Below are 23,109 nucleotides of genomic sequence, written 5' to 3' on the forward strand. Positions count from 1 at the left end.
GCAGAAGGGCGGGCTGGTGGGGCATTGTGCCCCTCGATTCTCGGATGTGCCCTCCTCGAGGAGGTGGCAGCACGGTGTGAAATTCTCGTGCTGAGGGACAGGAGGAGGATGTCCCCCACATGATGAAACGTGCCTGGGAGGAGGTGGCAGAAAGGGTCAGCGCACATGATGTGGTGCGACCCACCTGGGTTCAGTGCCACAGGTGCTTCAATGACCTGTTGCGATCGGGAAGGGTGAGTACCGTGTTGGCATGAGTCACTTAATACAGAAGTTAAGTTGGCCCCCCTGGCCACCCCCCCAGCTAACTCTGGATGTAATTTACGGCATTGAATCAGTCACAGCATGTGGGCTTCGCTGAGCGGGCCAGCATTTATTGCCTATGTCTAGTTGACCTTGAGAGGATTGTGCTGAGTTAGCCTCTGTATCCGCTGCATGTGGTACACTTACATCCACAGCACTGTTTTGGGGCTGACCTCAAGGATCTGTACCTAGGTGCAGTGCTGGAACGCTGAAACATGTCAAAGTCAGGATGCTGACTGACTGGGAGGGGAACTTCCAGGAGGCAGGACAGCTATCCATCTGCTGACCTTGGCATTCTACATGGTTGTGCTTCCTTGCTTTGGAAGGTGATACAGTGTGGGTGGTAAAAGTGATGGAGGCAGCATCTGGGCAAGGGGATCAGCCCTGGCTGCTTGGACTGAGTGTACAGCGGCTCCAGGGTCACAATTCACATGAACCCTGCAATGTTTCACTCAGGTAGGGGTGGCAGGGATGCAATGACAATCCAGCTACAGGGTGGACTAATCAATGCTCCTCTCTCCTTTTCAGTAGAAGACTGTCGGCACCGCTGTTAATGTCGCACATTAATAGTGTCACGACTTCAGCTAATCAAATGTCCTTGTTCTTCCTTTAAGCCTCACCGGAGCACGCCTGGAATGAGGAGGCAGAGGCCCCACCACTAATACCTGAGGGCCCTGAGGGCTTACAAGCACCAGCGTCACACCATCTCAGCCAGGCAGGCACCAGCGCAGATATTAGCACCTCAGTGGTGATGATCATCGGCTAGTATCCCAGGGCACAGCAGTGAGGGCACTTCACACACGCATGTGGTGCAGGCGGAGGCAGAGAGTGCCCATGGCTCCGACAGTTGGAGCTCTGCAGGGGACCAGGAACATGCTCAGTCAGTGGCTGATGATGAGCCTCTGGAGTTGTCCCTGAGGCAGCAGATGCTGGAAGTCCAGCCAGGTCTGCGGGAGGATCTGGCAGAGATACATGAGGCAATATGTGCCATGGTCTCCTTGATGGAGAAGTCCATGCGGAGCATCAGCAATGCAATGACCCTCATGGACCGAGCGCAATGCTTCCTCCATGGAGAGAATGACGACTCCCACGGAGAGGCTCCTCCAGAACAATCAGGGCTTTCTGGGGTTGCGCTCAGACCTACAATCCCTCACAGGGGCATTGACCTCAGCTGGTCAATGTCAGTGTGAGACCCCCAGTATCCCAGGTAGGTGCCCATCCATCAATGGTGAGCAGGGAGGTCTGAAGTGACCTCACGTTGGTGCACAAGCTGCCTGTTGGCTCTGTGGGCTCCTCTTAGGGCGCTCCGGATGTGGGCAGCGGCTCCTCCGCCCCTCTGCCAGTGACCGTGGGATCCAATGAGGCTGCAGAGACTGGGGAAATGCCAACCGTGGCACTGGCTGCTTCCTCATAGGTGGGGCCAGCACAGGCTCCATGGGTCAGAGGATGCCTGCCAAGGTCATCAAGGCCAACAGGATAGCAGAGTGAGCAGGCTGTTTTGAATGCCAGTGCCAGCGAGGGGGGAGCACCCACACATAGCACTCGAAAATATAAGAGTAAGGCACCTTAGGCACACCACGGGCTTCTCACTGGTGGTTTTCTGTTGCCCCAGTATTAGTTGATTATTAGTTGGTGTGCAGCTCAACACCTGTGAATGAACTTTCTTTTCTGTTTTGTTTTACGAAAACATTAAATGCTTTAGTTGTGAACAAGGGTGTTTCCTTACTTCTGCAGGTGAAGGGGAACCCATGATGTTATGAGTGACTTGTTTGTCATTGAGCTTTATTGACAAGGCACATAGTTAATGTTCCTAACCAGGCAGATATTGCTCTCAGGTATCGTATGGAGCCTGCAGCCCTGGCATATGTTGGAGGTCCATCTGTGGTGGGCTAGCTGAAGGTTCGTTGGATTAAAGCCTCCTGGGCTGCCCCCTGGTAACATCCGAGCGGAGCTGAGTAGGTGACAAACTTAGTACCGCCACTGTTGCACCCAAATTTAGAGCCAGCCAGTTCCAGTAGGGTCAGGGGTGAGGTGGGGGTGGACATTAAATTCCATCCCTTATCTCGTACCTCCTAACCAAATCTCTACCCATGCCAATAGGTGACCTAACATTTCCTAACAGCGTCTTGTGTGAAACTTTAGTGAATGGCTCTGATGTCCATACAAGTAAAATCCACAGACATTCCTTTATTTTAGTAACCTCCTCAAAAATGTCTCCATAAAAAATGTTAGACCAAAAAATGATAATTTCTGATTCCTTGCCCCCATTCTCCTTAAATAATGCAATAACATTGGCAATTTTCCAACCCAAGGGAACAATTCCTCAGTCAAGAGAGACACCTAATATAACTCTGTATTGGAAGATCTGTCTGTCAGTGAGGACGCCAGCAAAGTTCACAGCTGTCAAACTCTCTATCCCAGATGGGTCCGATTCTTTGTTCTGCATCCAGGTAACTTGGGACATGCTTGTTTCCACTCTGAACAAAATCAGTAGGCAGTTCCATCCATCATATCTACATCAGATCAAACAGCCATTCGTCACTATCAAAAGTAGACCTTGACAATAACAGAAGTGTTAAGATTGGAGCTAGTGGCTTGTAAAGCACACGGCCCATTTCTATCAGAACCTTCAAGTGGATAACAACTGCTCCAGAAATCCAAACATTTTTCAGATTTTTAATTCTCGCTAAGATGATAGCCTCATCTATTTTAACATTTCAGTTAGTGCAACTTCCTGCTGGCAGTAAAACATAATGTGCAAGAATAAAATTATTGCAAAGTAATCATTTAATATCTCTGCCATCTCCATGAGTCCATTCAAATCTGGTCCTGGGATTCTTCCAATGGCTCTCTGCAGTCCTCAATAGTTTTCCGACTTGTAACATAGCCAAAAAAGTTTTTCTCAATTCTATCACAATTGTCTACTATTCTCATTACTATATCTAGTTTTGTCATGAGATATATCTGAAAACCTCATGTCTGCATGCCCTTGCTGTCAATGAAACACTGGCCAGTATTTTCCAGCCCCTCCTGCTGGCAGGATCGTCAGGTCACGTCAAAGTGAATGGCGGTTTGAACGGCCCGCTGCATCTGCTGGAAAATCCCGGCCATTATACTCTTTTTCCTTATTACTGTCACACTTTTAGAAATTCTTATGTCCATTTATTATGATCGCCGTGGACACCTGTAAACCAAAATAACCAAATTTACCATACGATCCCCAAATGAAGACATTTTAAAAAATTCATTATGGGATGTGGGCTTTGCTGGCTGGGCCAGCATTTATTGCCCATCCCTAGTTGCCCTTGAGAAGGTGGTGGTGAGCTGCCTTCTTGAACTGCTATAGTCCATGTGGTATAGGTGCACCCATAGTGCTGTTAGAAAGGGAGTTCCAGGATTTTGACCCAGTGACAGTGAAGGAACAGTGATATGTTTCCAAGTCAGGATGGTAAGTGACCTGGAGAGGAACTTACAGGTGGTGGTGTTTCCATCTATCTACAGCCCTTGTCCTTCTAAGTAGTAGTGGTTGTGGGTTTGGGAGGTGCTGTCTAAGGAGCCTTGGTGAATTCCTGCAGTACATCTTGTAGATGGTACACACTGCTGCCACTGTGCATCGGTGGTGGAGGGAGTGAATATTTGTGGATGTGGTGCCAATCAAGTGGGCTGCTTTATCCCGGACAGTGTCAAGCTTCTTGAGTGTTGTGGGAACTGCACTCATCCATGCAAGTGGGGAGTATTCCATCACATTCCTGATTTGTGCCTTGTAGGTGGTGGACAAGCTTTGGGCAGTCAGGAGGTGAATTACTTGTCGCACAGTTCCCAGCCTCTGACCTGCTCTTGTAGCTGCAGTATTTATATGGCTAGTCCAGTTCAGTTTCTGGTCAATGGTAACCCCTAGGATGTTGATAGTGGGGGATTCAGCGATGGTAATGCCATTGAACATGAAGGGGCGATGGTTGGATTCTCTCGTTGGAGATGGTCATTGTCTGACACTTGCATGGCACGAATGTTACTTGCTACTTGTCAGCCATGGATATTGTCCAGGTCTAGCTGAATTTGGACATGGACTGCTTTGGTATCTGAGGAGTCACAAATGGTGCTGAACATTGTGCAATCATCAGTGAACATCCCCACTTCTGACCTTATGATGGGAGAAGGTCATTGATGAAGCAGCTGAAGTTGGTTGAACCAAGGACACCATCCTGAGGAGCTCCTGCAGTGGTATCCTGGAGCTGAGATGACGGACCAACAACCACAGCCATCTTCCTTTGTGCTAGGTATGACTCCGACCACCGGAGAGTTATTCCCCCTATTCCTATTGGCTCCAGTTTTGCTAGGCCTCCTTGATGCCACACTCTGTCAAATGCTGCCTTGATGTCAAGGGCAGTCACTCTCAGCTCACCTTGGCAGTTCAGATCTTTGGTTGTTGTTTGAACTAAGACTGTAATGAGGTCAGGAGTTGAGTGACACTGGCAAAACCCAAACTGAACGTCAGTGAGCAGGTTATTGCTCAGCAAGTGCTGCTTGACAGCACTGTTGATGACCCCTTCCATTACTTTACCGATGATCGAGAATAGACTGATGGGGCGGTAATTAGCTGGGTTGGATTTGTCCTGCTTTTTGTGTACAGGACATACCTGGGCAATATTCCACATAGCCAAGTTGATGTCAGTGTTGTAGCTGTACTGGAACAGCTTGGTTAGGGGTGAGGCAAGTTCTGGAGCACAAGTCTTCAGTAATATTGCCGGAATATTGTCAGGGCTGGTAACCTTTGCAGTATACGTGCCTTCAGCCGTTTCTTGATATCACGTGGAGTGATTCGAATTGGCTGAAGGCATTTGTGATTCTAGGGACTGCCGGAAGAGGCCGAGATGGATCATCTACTCGGAACTTCTGGCAGAAGATTGTAACAAATGCTTCAGCTTTATCTTTTGCACTGATATGCTGGGCTCCTCCATCATTGAGAATGGGGATATTTGTGGAGCCTCCTCCTCCAGTGAGTTATTTAATTATCCACCACCATTCACAATTGGATGTGGCAGGACTGCAGAGCTCAGATCTAATCTGTTGGTTGTGGGATCACTTAGCCCTGTCTATCACATGCTGCTTATGCTGTTTGGCATGCAAGTAGTCCGGTGTTAAAGCTTCACCAGGTTGACACCTCATTTTTAGCTATGCCTGGTGCTGTTCCTGGCATGCCATCCTGCACTCTTCATTGAACCAGGGTTAATCCCCTGGCTTGATGGTAATGGTAGAGTGGGGGATATGCCGAGTCATGAGGTTACAGATTGTGTTTGAGTATATTTCTGCTGCTGCTGCTGATGGCCCACAGCGCCTCATGGATGCCCAGTCTCGAGTTGCTAGATCTGTTCGAAATCTATCCCATTTAGCATGGTGGTAGTGCCACACAACACGATGGAGGGTACCTCAATATGAAGGTGGGACTTCGTCTTCACAGCGACTGTGCTGTGGTCACTCTTATTGATACTGTCATGGACAGATGGTCTGTTTGCGGCAGGCAGATTGGTGAGGACGAGGTCAATTATGTTATTCCCTCTTGTTGGTTAATCAGCTGCGGGAGGGTGGTACGTGGTAATCAGCAGGAGGTTTCCTTGCCCATGTTTGACCTGATGCTATGAGACTTCATGGGGTCCAGAGTTGATGTTGAGGACTCCCAGGGCGACACCCTCCTGGCTATACCACTGTGCCACCACTTCTGCTGGGCCTATCCTGCTGATGTGACAGGACATACCCAGGAATGGTGATGGTGGTGTCAGGGACATTATCTGTAAGGTATGAATTCATGAGTGTGACTATATCAGGCTGTTGCTTGACTAATCTGTGAGACAGCTCTTCCAATTTTGGCACTAGCCCCCAGATGTTAGTAAAGAGGACTTTGCAGTGTCGAAAAGGCTGAGCCATAGTTGTTTCTTGTGCCTAGATTGATGCCAAGTGGTCCATTCAGTTTCATTCCTTTTTAGTGACTTTGTAGCGGTTTGTGACAACTGAGTGGCTTGCTAGGCCATTTCAGAGGGCAATTAAGAGTCAACATTGCTGTGGGTCTGGAGTGATGTGCAAGTCAGACCAGGTACAGATTTCCTTCCCTAAAGGACATTAGTGAACCAGATGGATTTTTACAACAATCGACAGTGGTTCCATGGTCATTGTTAGACTTTTAATTCCAGATTTTTATTGAATTCAAATTCCACCATATGCTGTGGTGGGATTCAAACCTGGGTCCCCAGAGTATTACCCCGAATCTCTGGATTATAGGATTACCAAGACAAGATTTCACTTTTTGTAACTTTTACTTTAACAGGCAAATCATACATCAAACTACAGAAAAGGTACTTTCACATTAACTAATTAACTCAACCAGAATATGTCTAACAAAACGCTTTCATGCAATGCCACACTTCTAGCCAATATGTAGGATTAGAGGATCAGTCCCCCAGTCATCTCCAGAAATTCACCTCTTTCCATCAGCCAGGTTGAAACTTTCCACTATCCCAGTGTCCTCCAACAATTGTTCCACTCCGTCCAAGTTTCCTGGATCTAATAATTGACACCTTTCATCACTTTCCTGATGATCAAGAGGAAGCTGATGAGGCGGTAATGGCCAAATTGGATTTGTCCTGGTTTTTGTGTACAGGGCATACCTGGGCAATTTTCCATATTGCTGGGTAAATGTCAGTACTGGATGCTGTATTGGAACAGTTTGGCTAAGGGTGCAGCTAATTCTGGAGCATAAGTCTTCAGTTCTATTGCCAGAATGTTGTCAGGGCCCATAGCCTTTGCAGTATCCAAAGCCATTTCTTGATATCACATGGAGTGAATTGAATTGGCTGAAGACTGTCACCTGTGATGCTAGGAGCCTCAGGAGGAGGCTGAGAAAGATCATCCACTCTAGCTGAAAATAGTTACAAATCCTTCAGCCCAATTTAAGTGAAGCCCATCCCAAAAGAATAGTTCTCTCTTTCCTGAATACTGGTGCCACTTCCGCTTGAATCCCCTTCTTCCCACACCACACTTTGGGCCATGGGTTTAAGTCTCTAATTTGCTTGACCCAATGCCATTTGGCATATTGCCTAGGTAACAATCCAAGATGATTATCTTTGATGTTCTGCATTTTAATTTGGACCATAACTCTCAGCAGAAGACCATTCTTAATTCCACCTATGTTTTTGGTTCTTATGCGAACCACAACATTGTCTCCAGCTGCGAGAAGTCCTTAGCCCTAGCACTGGGTAGGCAACACATCCTTCGAAGCCCCTGGTCACTGCTGCAGAGAACATTTATCTGCCGACTATATTCTTCCCTGTCACTACTACATTCCTTTTCGCTCCCTCCCCCCACTTGAGAATGGCATCCTGCACAATGATCAGTTTGTTCACTCACTCTGCAGTCCTTCTCATCCATGCAGGTAAGCAAGCACCTCTAACCTGTCAGTCAAAGTCAAGGGCTGAGTCTCCTTCATCACTACCTGCTGGATTCCCCATATCTGCCCTACTTGCAGTCACAACCTCCTGTCCCTGACCATTGATCAACTCTAAAGCTCTACCTGACATAAGGAGTGAGACTGCCTCCTGGAAAAGTGCCCAAGTAACTCTCCCCCCCTCCTGATGCTCTGCAATGCCTGCAACTCACACACCAGCTTATCAATCCTTAACAGAAGTGGCTCAAGCTGCAGACATATGCCACAGATATGCTTGTCCTGTTTTGCAACACATTCCACAGATTCCCACATGTTGCTGTCACAGCACACCGCCATCCCTACCATGTCCATCTAACCCTATTTATTTAGTCAAATAGTTACTAAATATAATTAAAGTAATAGCTAGTCCCCTACCTTGGAGACTAAAGGAGAACACTCACAAGCTACTGGAAGCTGTAAAAAGATATAAAAAGGAGCACCTCTTCCCCTATGCATGGAATTCCCACCTGTACCAAATTCCCAACCTAACACTTGTTGCTCATTGCCCTCAGGTCTCATTGCACTTTATGCTTCCTTTACCCTGCGCAGTCGCAAAACCTATCTACTTTTATAGGGGACTAATGACTGATACCCAAGTTGCAACTGCTAAGTCAGCATCCTGCTGTAGTGATTAATACCTGTTCAGGTAACCACTTTCAATTGATTGACTTGTATCTGCCACTGCGAGGCAGTTTCTATCAAACTTGGTTTCTTAACTAGCTTACAGTTTTAAAGTTGTAAGTCAGAATCTGTGAATCCAAATTACAGCTTGGGAAAAACTTACCAGAGATATCCCACCTGTATGAAATCCCCGATTTAGCACTTGTTCCTCGTTGCACTCAGACCTTGTCTCATTCTGTGCTGCACTCACTTCAATTAGATCATGTTTTAAACTTATATGCCCAGAGGAATGCAAACCTAGTCTATGCAACCTGTCCTTGTAATTTAACCCATTTGACCTAGTATCATTCTGGTGAATCTTTGCTGCACCCCCACCCAAGATTTGGTGCCCAAATCCTGTTCAATTTTTACATGAGTAAAGATAGGAATCTGCGCTCAGTTGCTATGGAAACCTAAGGCCCACGTTTTTCTGCTTTAACTGCATTGCTCCATCCCAATGATAATGACTTGTTCAACCTGTGCTGTAACCCTGCAAAGGCCAATGTCTCTCCTAGGTTTTGTGCTCAGAACTGAACACAGTACTTGAAATAGCCCTTGAGTTAAAAGCCAACATTCTATTAGCTTATTAACTTATTTTGTACCTGTCTAATTAGTTTCTGTCCTTAATCTTGAAATTTCTCTGTTCCTTCACATTCCTTAACTTCTCACCATTTATAAAATGTTCTGATCTATCTTTCTGAGGTCCAAAGTGTGTGACCTTACTCTTCTTCACATTGAATTTAAGTGCCCACAGTTTTGCTCACTCACTTAATCTATCAACGTCCTTTTACAACTCTCTGCTCCCTTCTCTGGGAGACACCACTACTCAGATCTGGCTATCCTGTCATAGTGAGGGGAAGGAGTCGAGAGCGCGATAAAATCTTAATTAAGTGACCACGTACTAGGATATGTTGAGGATTCAATATTAAGGGAGTCTTCAAGGAAGTCCCAGGGACTTCCAAAAATCTATCAAGGGAGGTGCAACATGTCAGCTTTAATATTTTGACAGAATGGTTCTAGCTTGCATTGGCTAGTTGGGTTTCTAATAATATTTCAGAGTGTATGGATGCCTTGCTGAGAGAAATCTGGGGGAAGTAATTAGTTAGATGTGAAGTAAGGACATTGGTCATTTGGTCAGAACAAAAACAGGTTTTTGATCACATTCAGCTTGCTCTATGTTGACCCTTGTTCAGATCCCCCGTTCCTTGTTGACTCACATGTCAGAAGCACAGATACTCAAAAGAGAAAAAATGTCTCCAATTTCATTTTTGCACAATATTTTATTTTCTTTATCCCATTCCAACAGGTCTCATCAAAAGTGAGTCAATGGTTTGGGACTAAACCCACAATCTTCACACCTTTAATAAACGAAAGCAACAGCGGAAATCGCTGGAAATCTGAACGCAGTTAGAGGGAGGGGAAGGGCAACATTTCAGCTTTAACATTCCTACAAAACAGCTCTGGTAGACATTCGAATTGGTTAGTTAGGTACGAATTTGGCAAAATGTTACTCTAATAAAGTTATAAGATGCTTTGAGTTAAAACAGGGAGATTCATGCAGGAAATGAATGGGTTTAAGAAAGAAAAGCGTGCTTGAAGTTCGTGCTCTGCATTACTACTGTTCCCTTTGTCCAGTACGGCAGTATCATCATTTTCCAACATTCACTTGCTTTTTTTTAGGAAACCACCTTTTGTATAACCACAGAAACTGGTCATCTCTCTTTCTCCTTCTCACACATACACACACACACACAAACACACTCAAGGCAGCTTCTTATTATGTACAGTAAACTAGTTTGGTAAAATAAAAGTTTTTTTGAAACATTTCTTCAATGGTCATGTTGATGAATATTGTTCAACTTGATAAAAGTGTGAGTTAAAAACAGAATCATTTCTAAGATAATGTGATTTATAGCTTGCTTTGTTCAAGTCAGATTCTTCAGCCACATAAAATCTCACTTGCAAAATTGGGAACTCAATTAATACAGCATGTTATACCGTGAACGTAACCAACCTGCAATACAACAATCCAAGTCCCAGTCTCTTTAGATACTCCTACCATTTATACAGACTACCTCCATTCTATGTGCTTCTCATTTAGATATATACACCCTCTAGCCAGAGAATTTAAACTCTAAATTAAACAACACTTGAAAATTCCACTTCTTGTAAAATAACTGTTCCATTTTCTACTCTTTCTTTTACAAGATCTTCCAGAGCAGAAATTCTAACAGATATAATTAAAAAGTTACTTTAAATTCTACAAGTAATTATTTACCCCAATACAATCTTACAGTTCATTTCTGTACATGTTCATACAGTTCTCCACAGAGGAGTAAGACTTTTGCAGAGTGCACAATGATGATATTGTCCTGTGAATAATCTCTCATGATCTGAAGCATGAAAAAACAGTCCTAGCAGCACTTGTGAACAACTCTTCAAGAGTGAATTCAGAAAGCTCAGTCCATGTGCATCTGGTCAGAAACATCCGGATTCCCACTCAACAGCTGCTGTTCTTGAACTCCCCGTTCTCCGTTATTGACAGTTTGGTGGGGTTGGTGGGAGAGATCCCATTCCGAGTTTGCATGCTGTAACGTTCCTTGACCTGTGTTAGAGCATTCATCAGCCGAGAGTTGGCAGAGTCCAAGGAGACAATTCGTTTTTCCTGAGAGAAAAGCAAAGCAAGTCAGATATGGGATGCTGAGGGATGAGGATGAATTTCTCTTGACAATGGTGTGTGTGGATGGTTTTTAATAGTACAAAAATAAAATAAATAGCCAAACCGTTGTCTGAGATTATCAGCAGGGCAAGGACAAAACACATTGAGAAAGGAGGAGGGAAGCGGCCAAAGCTGGAGTCTAACAAAGGCCTGAAAAAATCCTCTGATCCAACTCCAACCCAACTGCGGACTGTTGCAATGGATCAGGGGCTTTTCTTTTGCACTTAAGTTTCATTTGTACCAGCAGAAGCACAGCAGACTCCAGTAGGAACACAATCTAAATGTATTTTGCTCCCTCACCAACAGAAAGCTCATGTCAAACAATCCTCCTTCATAATATGCTATCTTTGCAAAACTTCCAAAGACAGCAAAGGTGTTTTCTTACACTCCAAGTTCACGGGGGGCTGTATTAACACTGCATTTTATTTTCATAGCAGCATATCGGAAAACAATATTTTTGTTATTGGGAGAAATTGGTATAGGTCACAGCTTTTCAAACACACCCCTAATATGGGGAGGGTGAAAAGGTGATGCTAATTTGGGAGAAAGGACACCTAATTGGTGGTGAGAAGAATGAAGCAACAGTTATCAATGACCAAAGAAGATCCTCTTTCTCATGAGTGGAAAGGACCCCTCCGTTTAAAATGAAGTGCTGTTGGTTCAGTATTCCCTTTGTATGATGTGTTCAGCTTTCTTTTATTAGACTAGAAAAGAATAGCTATTCATAGTTGGATCAGATCACACTGCCTTCCAAGCACATCATACGATTAGCATCTAAACACTTTTGAAAAGGACAACTTTTCAAAAGCTGTTAAGTTCACTAAAATAAAATCCTTATAAAAATATGCATTTGGCAGAAAATGAACTTTTATTTTAACTTAAATTTTCTTTATTCATCCCCATGGCATACAGTCAATGTTGGCAGGTTATTTGACCTCAGGGAACACCACAATTAACTAGAATCAGTAGGCGGCACTAGATAGTTATTAGGAGCAGGAAACTCAGGCTGATTTTACCATCCCCAAATCAACAGTTCTGAGGCAGAACATGGTGCTTTTACTGTCACCCTGGCTGAGATCAGCTGACTCAACACAAACTTGGGGTTGAACCTAAAGGCTTCCAGTGATAAACCTTTACAAGAGTGACAAAACAGTAGGGCTATCACAGATTAGTGTATTACTAATTTCATACAGAGGAAACTAAATGCAGGCGGAAGTTAATTCAATTGCAAACAATTAGAATCTTGGAACTGAAAAATTAGATGCAGTACTAAATCTTTGGAGAGTTTAATTTTTTCCCCATGAAATTAGTGGGACACCTCAATTGATACAGTGGACAAATACATAGTACAATGTGGAATTGAGCTGTATAGGCCAGGAGGGTCCTGGGTTTGCTGCTTTGTGGTGAGTTATCTCTTCTCACCGATAGTCCCCCATTCCTCATGGGTATCCAGGGGCTCAACTGGAAAGTACTTGTGTGCGTATCAGTTGAAGACAGAATTCAGCTTGGCTGTCACGTCCTGCCAAAACTGAGCTGAACGCTGCCATCCAATGGACTCCACCTATGTGACAAATGGCCATGTGGTTGGAGATGCTGCCAGAGAACGTCAATGCAAACTGAGCCACTGCTTTCCAAAGATAGAGAGAGACTAAGAAGAAACTGGCAAAAAAGGAAGGAAAAGTAGTGCATTTCTTTTCAAATTTGTTGTGGGTTTAGCAGAGCCCTGAAGGTCTTCCCTTTCAGTAATATAGCTGTACAAAATGGCATAATGCTTGGTGCTCATTATCTAACTAGCCACTCATGCAGTGTTGCTTAGTTTTGCACCTTTGAAATTTCACTGTTTTGTTCATTGTTTATTTTTTAAAAAAGTGATGTTGATGTTTGCAGTGGGGTAAAAAGAAAATAATTATGCAGTTAGAACGTGCAACAACAAGCCCGCACAATGCTAGCTAGAGAGAGGGGGAGGGACCAATGGCTTTTTCTCATCTCTATGAACTGCTTTGCTAGGAAACGGAATCTTACTTGCCTGTTATGCTCATCCCATCCTCACAATTGACCTGTAACCAATACAGTGAACATGTCACGGGCAGTATTCGGCAACCTTAGCTACTTTCTGAAGAGACAGCGTTTCTTTTGTGACAAATACAAAATTGAGGGAAAAAGCACATCTTCATGCAATATTACATAAATGGCTACCAAAAAAATGATGGTGGCCAAAGGTCGTGTCATTGTAGCTATCATGCATTCCAAATATTAAAACATGATGGGTGTGTAAGTATATTCATGTTGACTATGTAACCTCCCAGTCAGGCCCTGGAGGCTCACCTTAATCTCATCTAAGGAGCTGTGCCAGTTCTCAGCTGGGCCGCTGAGGGAAAGACGGATTGTTGGGGATGGGAGGAAAGGAGGAAATGAGAAGGAAGAACAATGGAGGAGAGATCAAGAGAAAGTAAATTAGAAAGAGAAGAGAAAAAGATAAAAATTCAAGAGAGAATGTAAAGAGAAATCAGAGGGAGCAGGAAATGAAGTGAGGTCAAAATTAGAGACAGAGATAGACCAGGATTATGGAAGTTTCCACAGCCCAGAGCAGCTGTGGCAATGACTAAAATTTTCTTCCTCTCTTCATCCTCTTTGTCTCATCATTGTCGTCAGCTGTTAAGTGATATTTTAGTACATAGCTCTGAAATGTCTGACATTCAGAGGTTGTTCGACTATCTAATATCTCTGATTAGTTAATCTGCACCTAGAACTACTTGAACTGTGAAAATAATCTTATAAAAGAACATCCAATCTAACTTGGCATGTTCCCTATTGGTCTACATTTTCTGCAGTCCAGTTGAGGTTCTGTGTTCTTGGGCTGCAGATTTTTGCTGTTCTTGTCACAACAATGAAGAATGAAGGTAGTTGTTAAAAAAAATTTGAGAGATCAAAAAATAGGAAAATGAAGACCAAGCTTCTAAAGTGCCAGCTAAAAAATGAAGATGAAGACACAAGCCTGAAACTGAAACAGCACTGGATGGTGATTCAAGAAATCAGACATTTATGGAGCACAAAATTTCAGCGATAAAAAGGCAATAGAACAATTAAGAAAACCGATTTTTTTTTTTACATTTTCCTTATGATAAATTGAAACATGGGAACTAAAAAGTGCACTAAAACCAGGCAGCAATTGGTTAACGTTACTATCTAAGAGAGACCAGACTGGCTGTGAACCAGTTTACTTTTTTCCCTCATCTCCCTGAGACGGATTGTACACTATCCTTATTCAGGGAGAACTGCTGTTGCAGCTTGAGGGAGCTTATTTATGGATTCAGTACAGTTCTTCAAAGGACAGCTGGACGAGTCCCTGAGAAACAAGAACATCTCTGGTTGCAGGAGTAGACAGGTGCAAAGGTCTCTGTAACATTTAATTTCAGCTGCCAGGTGCCTAGCGCTTTCTTGCCTCTCTCCCAGGATTGGAGAGAAAGCTCAAAGCTCAGAGTTATTTCCTAAATTAGCCTTAGCTATTTTCGCTTTCTAGGGCTGGGGGCATGTTGGCTGCACCATGTCTGGGTGTAAAGCTGAATGGATCATTTAGTCTTCTCCTGCCCTTCTTTGTATTTCAGTTTAAATGTTTAAACCTTTCACATTGCTTCCCTTTTAATGCGTGTTCTTACTTTGATTTTGCAGGGATTTATTTAACATTGCAGAAGCCCTCTCTTGCACTTCAAGAGATGACCAGTAGGTGGCATTTGTGTTTCTAAAACCACAGCTCAATGCATAGTGTGGTTAAATGCTGAAATTTAAACAGTACATGCACAACATATCAAGTTAGTAATCGATCCCACTGGAATTGTACTGTTTTACAATAAATCTGTGCCAGATGCAAATTTAGTTATTACATCTGGGTAAATACTGGGAGGACAGAAGTCATTGTCTTTGAAGTCATTGTCTTTGGTCCTCACCGTACATCTGTTGCCTAGCCGACTCCATCCCTCTCTCTGGCAACTGTGAGCCTGAAGCAAATACCTCACAATCTTGGTAACATTCCTAAGATGAACTCTGTAGGACAATGCTTGGTATAGGTCAGAAGAAGTGGAGTGGGGTGAGAAAACTGGATTTGAACAGGGTTAAATATCCACCAAGATAAAAGCAAAATACTGCAGATGCTGGAAATCTAAAACAAAAACAGAAAATGCTAGAAAAACCCAGCAGGTCTAACAGCAGCTGTTAGAGCTGCTGAGTTTTTCCAGCATTTTCTGTATTTGTGTTAAATAGCCACCAATGTCTGCTGGCGAGGAAAAACAATCTTTAGAAGGATACATGTGCATTAAACACAACAACATGCAGTTATACTGCACCATAAAGAGTAAAACAGCCCAAGCTGCTTCACAGCAGCCTTACCAAAAAAAAATCCAATATCAAGCCATGTAAGGAAATATCAGAGCAGAAAAAAGGGTTGGGTTTTAAGGTTCATCTTAAAGTAAGAAAGAGAGGTGTAGAGAGGTGGAGATGGTTTGGGGAGGGAATTCCGAAGCTTAGGGCCATGGCAGCTTAAAATTGGGGATATGCAAGAGGCAGAATTGAAGAACGCAGAGATCTCACAGAGGTTACAGAGTAACGAAGGACAGAGATAAGGGAGGGAATAGAAAATAAGGACTAGAGTTTCAAAATCAAAGAGTGGCTCAATTGGGAACTGATATAGGTCAGCAAGCACAGAAGTGATAGGTGAGTGGGACTTGGTGTGAGTTAGGATACACACAGCGGAATTTTGAATGAGCTTAAGTTATGGAAGGTGGGACACTGCCTTCTTCCACCTCTATAACAATGCCTAACTATAAGCTGAACAGCTGCTGAAATCTTCATCCGTGTCTTTGTTACCTCTAGCCTTGACTAATTCCAATGGTGTCCTAGCCTGCCTCCCATCTTCCACCCTCCATAAACTTCAGTTCATCCAAAATTCTGCTGCCCATATCCTAACTTGCTCCAATTCTTGTTTATCCATCGCTCCCTGTGCTTGCTGACCTACATTGGTTCCTGATTGTGTATTGCCTTGATTTTCAAATCCCTCCATGGCCTCACCCCACCTTATCTCTGGAATCGCCAACAATCCACAGAGGTGTCAGCACTCTTCCAATTCTGGCCTCTTGCACATTCTTAGTTTTACTTGTTCCACATTGGCAGCTGTGCCTTCAGCTGCTGACACCCTAAGCTCTGGAATTCCCTCCCTAAACCTCTCCACCTCTACTACTTTTTCCTCCTTCAAAACAATCCTTAAAAACTCTTTCATCTGCCCTAATATTTTATTATGTTTTGTTTAATAACATTCCTGAAAAGTGCCTTGGGAGATTTTACTATGTTAAAGGTGTTGTATAATTGCAAGCTGTTCTTGTTGGGTTTGACCCTTATGGATCTTTCTAAATGCTGCTTCTTCACTCCAGCAGAAATTGGAGGATAGTTACCTTGTCCTAATCCAAATTCCCTCCTTTTCTGGCTCAGACAAAGTATCTTCCTGCAAACCAGAGGTTCACTAAAATGATCATTATCTTCAGCAGGCTATTTTTCGAGACATTACAACTAATTAAGGCTGAATCTGTTCCCTTTTGATACTTCTTAAAAAATTCTTTCACGGGAAGTGAGTTTGCTGCTCATCCCTAATTGCCCTCGAGAAAGTGGCAGTGAGCTGCCTTCTTGAACCGCTGTGGTCCATCTAGTAAAGGTTTATCCACAGTGCTGTTAGGAAGGGAACTGTTACATATACTTCCCAGTGGAATTCACTAAACACTGATCAAGGGAGGGAACCCTGGTTGACTTTTCCACTCTCCACTACAGAGCTATACAGCAAATTACAGCACATCCATCATAACGCTGAGTCTGATGGGCTTAGTCAGATAAGATATGGGCAACATTCTGGGGTACATATGGTCAAGGATGGCTGTAGGCAACCAAGCTAACAGGGAGCAGAGATTTTGGAATTTAGTTTCTTGTGGTAGTCAGTGGTTCTGCTGACTTCACAGAAGCAGCCTTGACAGCTTCAGAGTTTGCACGATGTCGTCATGGATTTCCTAATGGTACTCAGTTTTTCATAACATTCTGCTTTTCTTCTCCTTGTTGGTAACTTACCCTTTTCGACCTTCAGCAGCCTCTCTGACTGCACGCCATCAGCTCCCAAAAATCATTAATCATTGGTTTTCTAAACCAATTGTTTTAACTTTTCCGGAATTGCCCTTATCCTCAACAACCGATAAAAAAAAAGACACATTTTGTTGAAAATCTACCCAGGAGGACTGTCTTAAATCAAAATTTACAAAATCTTTGTTTCTAATTTGATAACTCACCTAAAATGAAATGAGAAAGTTGAAATCTTCATTAACAAATCAGAAGTCTGAGCGTTGACACACACTCACCTGGGCTTCAATAATCTTCTGTTTGGCATCAATCACTGCCTGCATTTCTGAGTGGTCTTTCTTCAGCTCTTCTTCCACTGCCATCAATCTGTAAACCAGAGAAGAGGAGTAAAGTGTGAGGACGCAAATCCCAGAAGGAAGCTGTACATTACAGCAAGTGGCAGCTACTTATAACAGGGTACATTTTACCAGTGGTGACGACACTATTGTTTTCATTCCAAACTGGAATTGATTTATTATCTACCCCCAAGTTCCTTCAGAAATCTGTGTAATCCAGGTCAGTGACTGAACACTGTCCATGTGATTCCATTGATGCTATTTTGATCTGACTATTGGAAGTGTCTCTAATTCTTCTTTCCTTGTGCAGTTGTGTCCCTCCACATGCAGTATAGCCTCTCTCTAGTTGAGTGTGTGGTGTACAGAGAATCAGATAATTGACTGAACCCAATTCTGCAGAGAGAGCACCTGAACGGTCTCACCTCAGTGTGAACATGTTGATGGTATGTCAATGCCCCGGAACTTTTATAGCAATTCCTGCAGTCTGGGCATTTAAAAGATGTCAGTGTGAACTTGCTGGTGTATCTGCAGGTTGCAACAAAGATCAGGAACTCAGTTTCAACAGAAAATAGGAGTTATTTCCCCCCACATGCCTTCTCCTAGCTTCAATTACATTTGGAATTGACACCAATATAAATCAGGCCTATGCAAGGAGTTGCTGCCATGTTGGTCTTGATTTAGTCACAAAGCATTCTAAAGGCAGCAAATAGAAACTGTAAGTGTCTCTATCCCCGCAATAGGTATTTGATGTGCGCCTCACTCTTCAAATTACTGCATTCTTCTATTCTCATTAAAGTACAGAATTCTGGTGTAAGTTAAGTTGTCACTTACTCCTTTTTCTCAGAAAACAAAAACACAACAGTCCTGCACTAAATCAAAATGCTTTAAGAACCCACCATTCAACCATAGCCTATCAATCAGCCCTATGGTAAATCAAGAAATAATACTAAAAAAATTAAAGGTCAAATTGGTAATGTCATGATCTGACAATGTGCCAACAATAATTCGCATTTATATTGCGCCTTCAATAGAAAAATGATACAAGGCACACTGTAAAGAAGTATGGAGAAAGGGGACACCAAATCAAAGGAAAGATTAGGAAGGGTAACCAAAAGATTAATATGAAGTAAAGGACTAATGGAGCAGAGGAGGGATTTGGGGAAAAATTCTAGAGTATGGGGGCCTAGGTAGCAGAAGACGTAGTCATCAATGCTGATGAAGGGAAGCGGTAATGCACAAAAGACTAGAGACGGAGGAATAGAGAGTTTTGCAGAATGTAAAGGGGAGGTGTACTGTTGTGCTGGAGGAGATTACAAAGATATGAAGGGGCAAGGCTATGAAGGGGCTAAAACAGAAGGATGAGAATTTTAACGTTGAGGCTTTAGGGTACCAGGAGTCAATGTAGATCAGCAAGGGTAAAGGTGATGGAGGAGTCTTCCTTAAACTGCCAGAAATCTAAAGGCACAGTGAGTGATATAACTTAGTACTTGGCTATTGTGATAATGTTTGAGTAGAATGGAGAATAAGATGCTGACAAAATATTTATAGAAGCAGAGATGGCAGATGTAATGGATGGGGTGAAAACTGATAAGCAGGATGTATTGGGAAAGCTGACCATGCTTATAGTGGATATGAAATAAACATATATATATATATATATATATTTATATACATATATATATATACATACATATATATATATCTGGTCCAGAAGGCTTGCATCCCAGGTTGCTAAAGTAAGTGGGGATGGAGAAAGCGCAAACACTTTGCACAATCTTCCAATCTTCCTAAGATACAGAGGAAGGGCCAGGGGATTGGAGAGTGGCAAATGTGACACCCTTGTTCAAGAAAGGATGCAAGGACATTCTTAGGAACTGGAGGCCAGTTAGTTTAACATCAGTGGTGGATAAGGTTTTAGAAGCAATAATTGGGAATGAAAAAAAATCAACAAGCACTTGGAGGAGTTTGAGTTAATTAAGGAGAACCAGCACAAATTTGTGAAGGCAGATCTTGCTTGACTGGTTTAATTGAATCTTCTGAAGCAGTAACAGAGAAGGTTATGAAGGGAATGCAGTGGATGTTGTCTACATGGAAAATGTTTCACAAAGTACCACATAAAAGGCTGGTTAGCAAAATTGAGGCTCGTGCAATAGGTGGGTCATTATCAGCTTGGAGAGAAAAATTGGCTTAAGGTCAGAAAACAGTGAGTCATAGTAAATGGGTGTTTTTCAGATTGGAGGATGATAGAGAGTGGTGTTCTCCAAGAGTAAAAGATAGAAGCTCTGTTTTTAGATATGGATAAAGGAATATAGAGTAAAATTTCACAATTTGCTGATGATACCAAACTTGGAAGTGTGGCAAATACCAAGGATGATATCAATCAACTGCAGGCTAGCAGAATGGGCAGACAAGGAATTTAAGACAAGGAATGGCAGAAGGAATTTAATACCGAGAAGTGCAAGGTGATGCATTTTGGCTGTCGGGCTAAGGAGAAATAATATATTCTCAATGGCTCAGTTCTAAAGAGTGTGGAGGAACAGAAGGAGCTGTGTGCATACATCTTTGAAGGCGGCAAGACATATTGAGAGAGTGGTTAGCAAAGCAATTTGGGATCTTGGGCTTCATAAATAGAAGTATGGAGTATAAAAGTAGGAAAGTTATGCTGAACATTTAGAAAACTCTGGTTACGCCACAACTAGAGTGTTGTGTCCAGTTCTGCTCAACAGACTTTAGGAAGGATGTGAAGATCCTTGATGGAGGAGATTTACCAGAATGGTTCCAGGGATGAGGAATTTTAGTTAGGCTAGAGAGCTGGGGTTGTTTTCCTTGAAACAAATGGGGTTTAAGGGAAATTTGATGGGGGTGCACAAGATTATGACAGGTTTAGACAGGTTTAAAAAAGAATTGTTGCCATTAGCTGATGGTACAAGGACCAGGGGACATGGATTTGGGCAAGAGAGGCAGGGGAATATGATGAAGAATCTTTTTTATGCAGCAAGTGGTAAAGACCTGGGTCTCACTGCCGATGAGGGTTGGGGAATGGAGATGATCCAAAAGAAAATTGGATGAACATTTGAGGAAAATAAACTTGCAGAGATATGAAGATAAAGCAGTGGAATGAGACTGACTGGACTGCATTACAGAAGGCCAGCAGTAATTCAATGTGCTGAATGGCCTCCTTCTGTGTCATAATGACTATGACCTGCACCAGTAAATTACCAGCTAAGGTATGCAATCTCTTGCAATAAAAAGGCAATATCCAGTCAGGAAATTAGACATGATCCGAATATTAATGTCCTAAATTCTGAAGGCTTGGTTACTGTTCATCATCATAGATAATTTTATTGCTGTTATGTTTTTATTTGAATATGACAACAGTGTTGTGGACCACAAATCATACACCAGACTTTTGACTTGACATGTGAAAGTTTGTTAGACTTATTGCTCAAGACCTAGAGAAGTAAGTTTTTTGAAAATGTTTTCTTATTGAATTGGATGAGGACTTGTTACTCCAACAACCTGTAGTATGACTGACCTGCTGATGATTGTTTTCATCTGGCTGTCCTTCTCCTCCTGCTGCCTTCGTAGCCTATCCTCACTGTCTTCTAGCCTGGACTTGTACTCAAGCAGGAGCTTCTGCATCTGCTGCTCCTGGGCAAGCAAGCGGCGCTCATACTCCTCCAGCCTCCTACTTGATACCTTCAGCCGATCCTTCAGCTTTGCAATCTCCTGTTCATACTGTCAGGGAAATCAGTGGGAACCATCTCAGCATAAGGCAACAAAGATGCAGCTTCTTTAATCCCAGTTATTCAACGGGCAAATCAAAGCCCGTTACAAAATTACATCAATCTCCAGATAATACAATAATTATGCAAAAAGTTTCCAAAGGTTGAGTGAATTTTACCTAAATGCCAGGTGTCAGGAAATATTGCATGGGGAAAACTGAAGTGGAAGAGAAAACAAAATAGAGTTCTTAGCTTGGTCATTGTGTGGTGCATGAAGGTGGTGGGAGGCAAACTGCTGTTTGATTTTACAGCTCCTCCCTTGGGAATTTTCTTCTTTCAATTTTGTTTCTCATGTTGAAAGCAAGATGAGAAGCTCACCATGAGATATTGTTTGTGCAAAAGTACATTCTAAAATTGATGGGCCAACACACAGGAGCGTCACTGTCATCCAGCTGTCCTAATTAAGCTAACTTTATAGCACAAGGTCCCCAAACTTGATTTTGTAGTACGCAAAAGGGCATTTACATTATTGATTCAGAATTTGCCAATATCATGAGGTGTGCTTTTTTTAATCCATTCATGGGATATGAGCATTGCGAACAAAGCCAACATTTGTTGCCCATCCCTAATTGCTTTTGAGAAGTTGGTGGTGAGCCACCTTTTTAAAATGCTGCAGTCCATGTGGTGTAGGCATACCCACAGTGCTGTTATAACAGCACTTCCTATAGGGAGGGAGTCCAAGGTTTCTGACCCAGAAACAATGAAGGAATGGTGACATAGTTACAAGTCAGGATGGTGTGTGGCTCAGGTGGGAATTTGCATGTGGAGGTGTTCCCATGTGCTCAATGCAACACTTAACTTATTTCTCAGAAAAGAGATAACTCTGCTTAAGATCAGACAATGAGCCGCTCAAAGAGAATTGAGTGTTTAATTGTTTGAAATATACCAATGTTCTTCTTGAACAAGTTTTGATAAAGGGTTTAAAAACCTGAAACACTACTTTTTTTTCCTTTTTGCACAACAAATGTTTCCTGAGCTGCTGCATGTTTCCAACATTTTCCTATTTTGCTTCAGATTTCCAGCCTTGCAGTATTTTATTTTTTACTTATTGTTTTAAATTCTGCTATAGCAGGGGAGTAATTATGACGATGCTTCTGAGCCAGCCTGATGTGGAAAGTTTGAGAAATTCTGGTCCATTCTCAGCACATCTCAGCCAATGCTGTTAGTAGTTGCATACCATTTAGTTTTTAACATGTAGCCTGCACACCTCACAACGGTACTATTCTCTGTGCCTCTGATTCATACCCCACCTGAAATCAAATTTCCCCCTAGCAAGCTCCTTGTGTAGCTGCAAGTTCCTTCGCCATCCCAAGCACCACTGTTCAGTCCTACCTCCTGCTGTTGCAAATGAAAATGACCATACACTGTTAGTCAGAATTCCTGATATTATGAGAGTTCTGCCCAGAGGACGCAGCTGCATTCAAATACTTGGAGCAGCAGCAGCACCAAGAGGGGAGGAACTGGGAGCTGTATCAAAGGGATTCAGATGAATGCCAGTGCTATGTTCAGGCTGGATCTGAACCCTGGTCATAATTTAGACATCTTTGCTATAGCAGAGCTTAATTAAATACTCTGCTGTTATTCTTGAACTAACTTGGATGACTGATTAAATTGTTTTCCTTCAAAAGTTTTTTCTAAGTTTATCTCAACATCTCCAACTGATTTGAGTGCTGCAGATTAAACAACGTACCCAGTGGTATTGACAAATTTTGAATCAATACTCTAAAT

At 42.8% G+C, this 23,109-nt stretch overlaps 1 protein-coding gene across 5 annotated transcripts in view; it reads right to left on the reverse strand.

Moving 5' to 3' along the window:
* Nucleotides 1–9,694: 9,694 nt before the first annotated feature.
* The window catches only part of rasal2 (RAS protein activator like 2), a 411,464-nt gene continuing 398,049 nt past the window's right edge, over nucleotides 9,695–23,109 (reverse strand). For 3 of the 5 annotated variants that reach the window (XM_041208224.1, XM_041208220.1, XM_041208219.1), the window contains exons 16-19: nucleotides 21,132–21,334; nucleotides 17,540–17,627; nucleotides 13,180–13,210; nucleotides 9,695–11,099 (exon numbers count right to left, since the gene is read on the reverse strand). In XM_041208224.1, coding sequence (XP_041064158.1) covers nucleotides 10,894–11,099; nucleotides 13,180–13,210; nucleotides 17,540–17,627; nucleotides 21,132–21,334 — 528 coding nt within the window. In that variant the 3' untranslated portion in view covers nucleotides 9,695–10,893. The remainder of the gene's footprint in view (nucleotides 11,100–13,179; nucleotides 13,211–17,539; nucleotides 17,628–21,131; nucleotides 21,335–23,109) is intronic. The other 2 variants (XM_041208222.1, XM_041208221.1) reach the window with 1 other exon arrangement.

This window comes from Carcharodon carcharias, chromosome 16 (genome assembly GCF_017639515.1).
Source record: "Carcharodon carcharias isolate sCarCar2 chromosome 16, sCarCar2.pri, whole genome shotgun sequence".
Classification (NCBI taxonomy): domain Eukaryota; kingdom Metazoa; phylum Chordata; class Chondrichthyes; order Lamniformes; family Lamnidae; genus Carcharodon; species Carcharodon carcharias.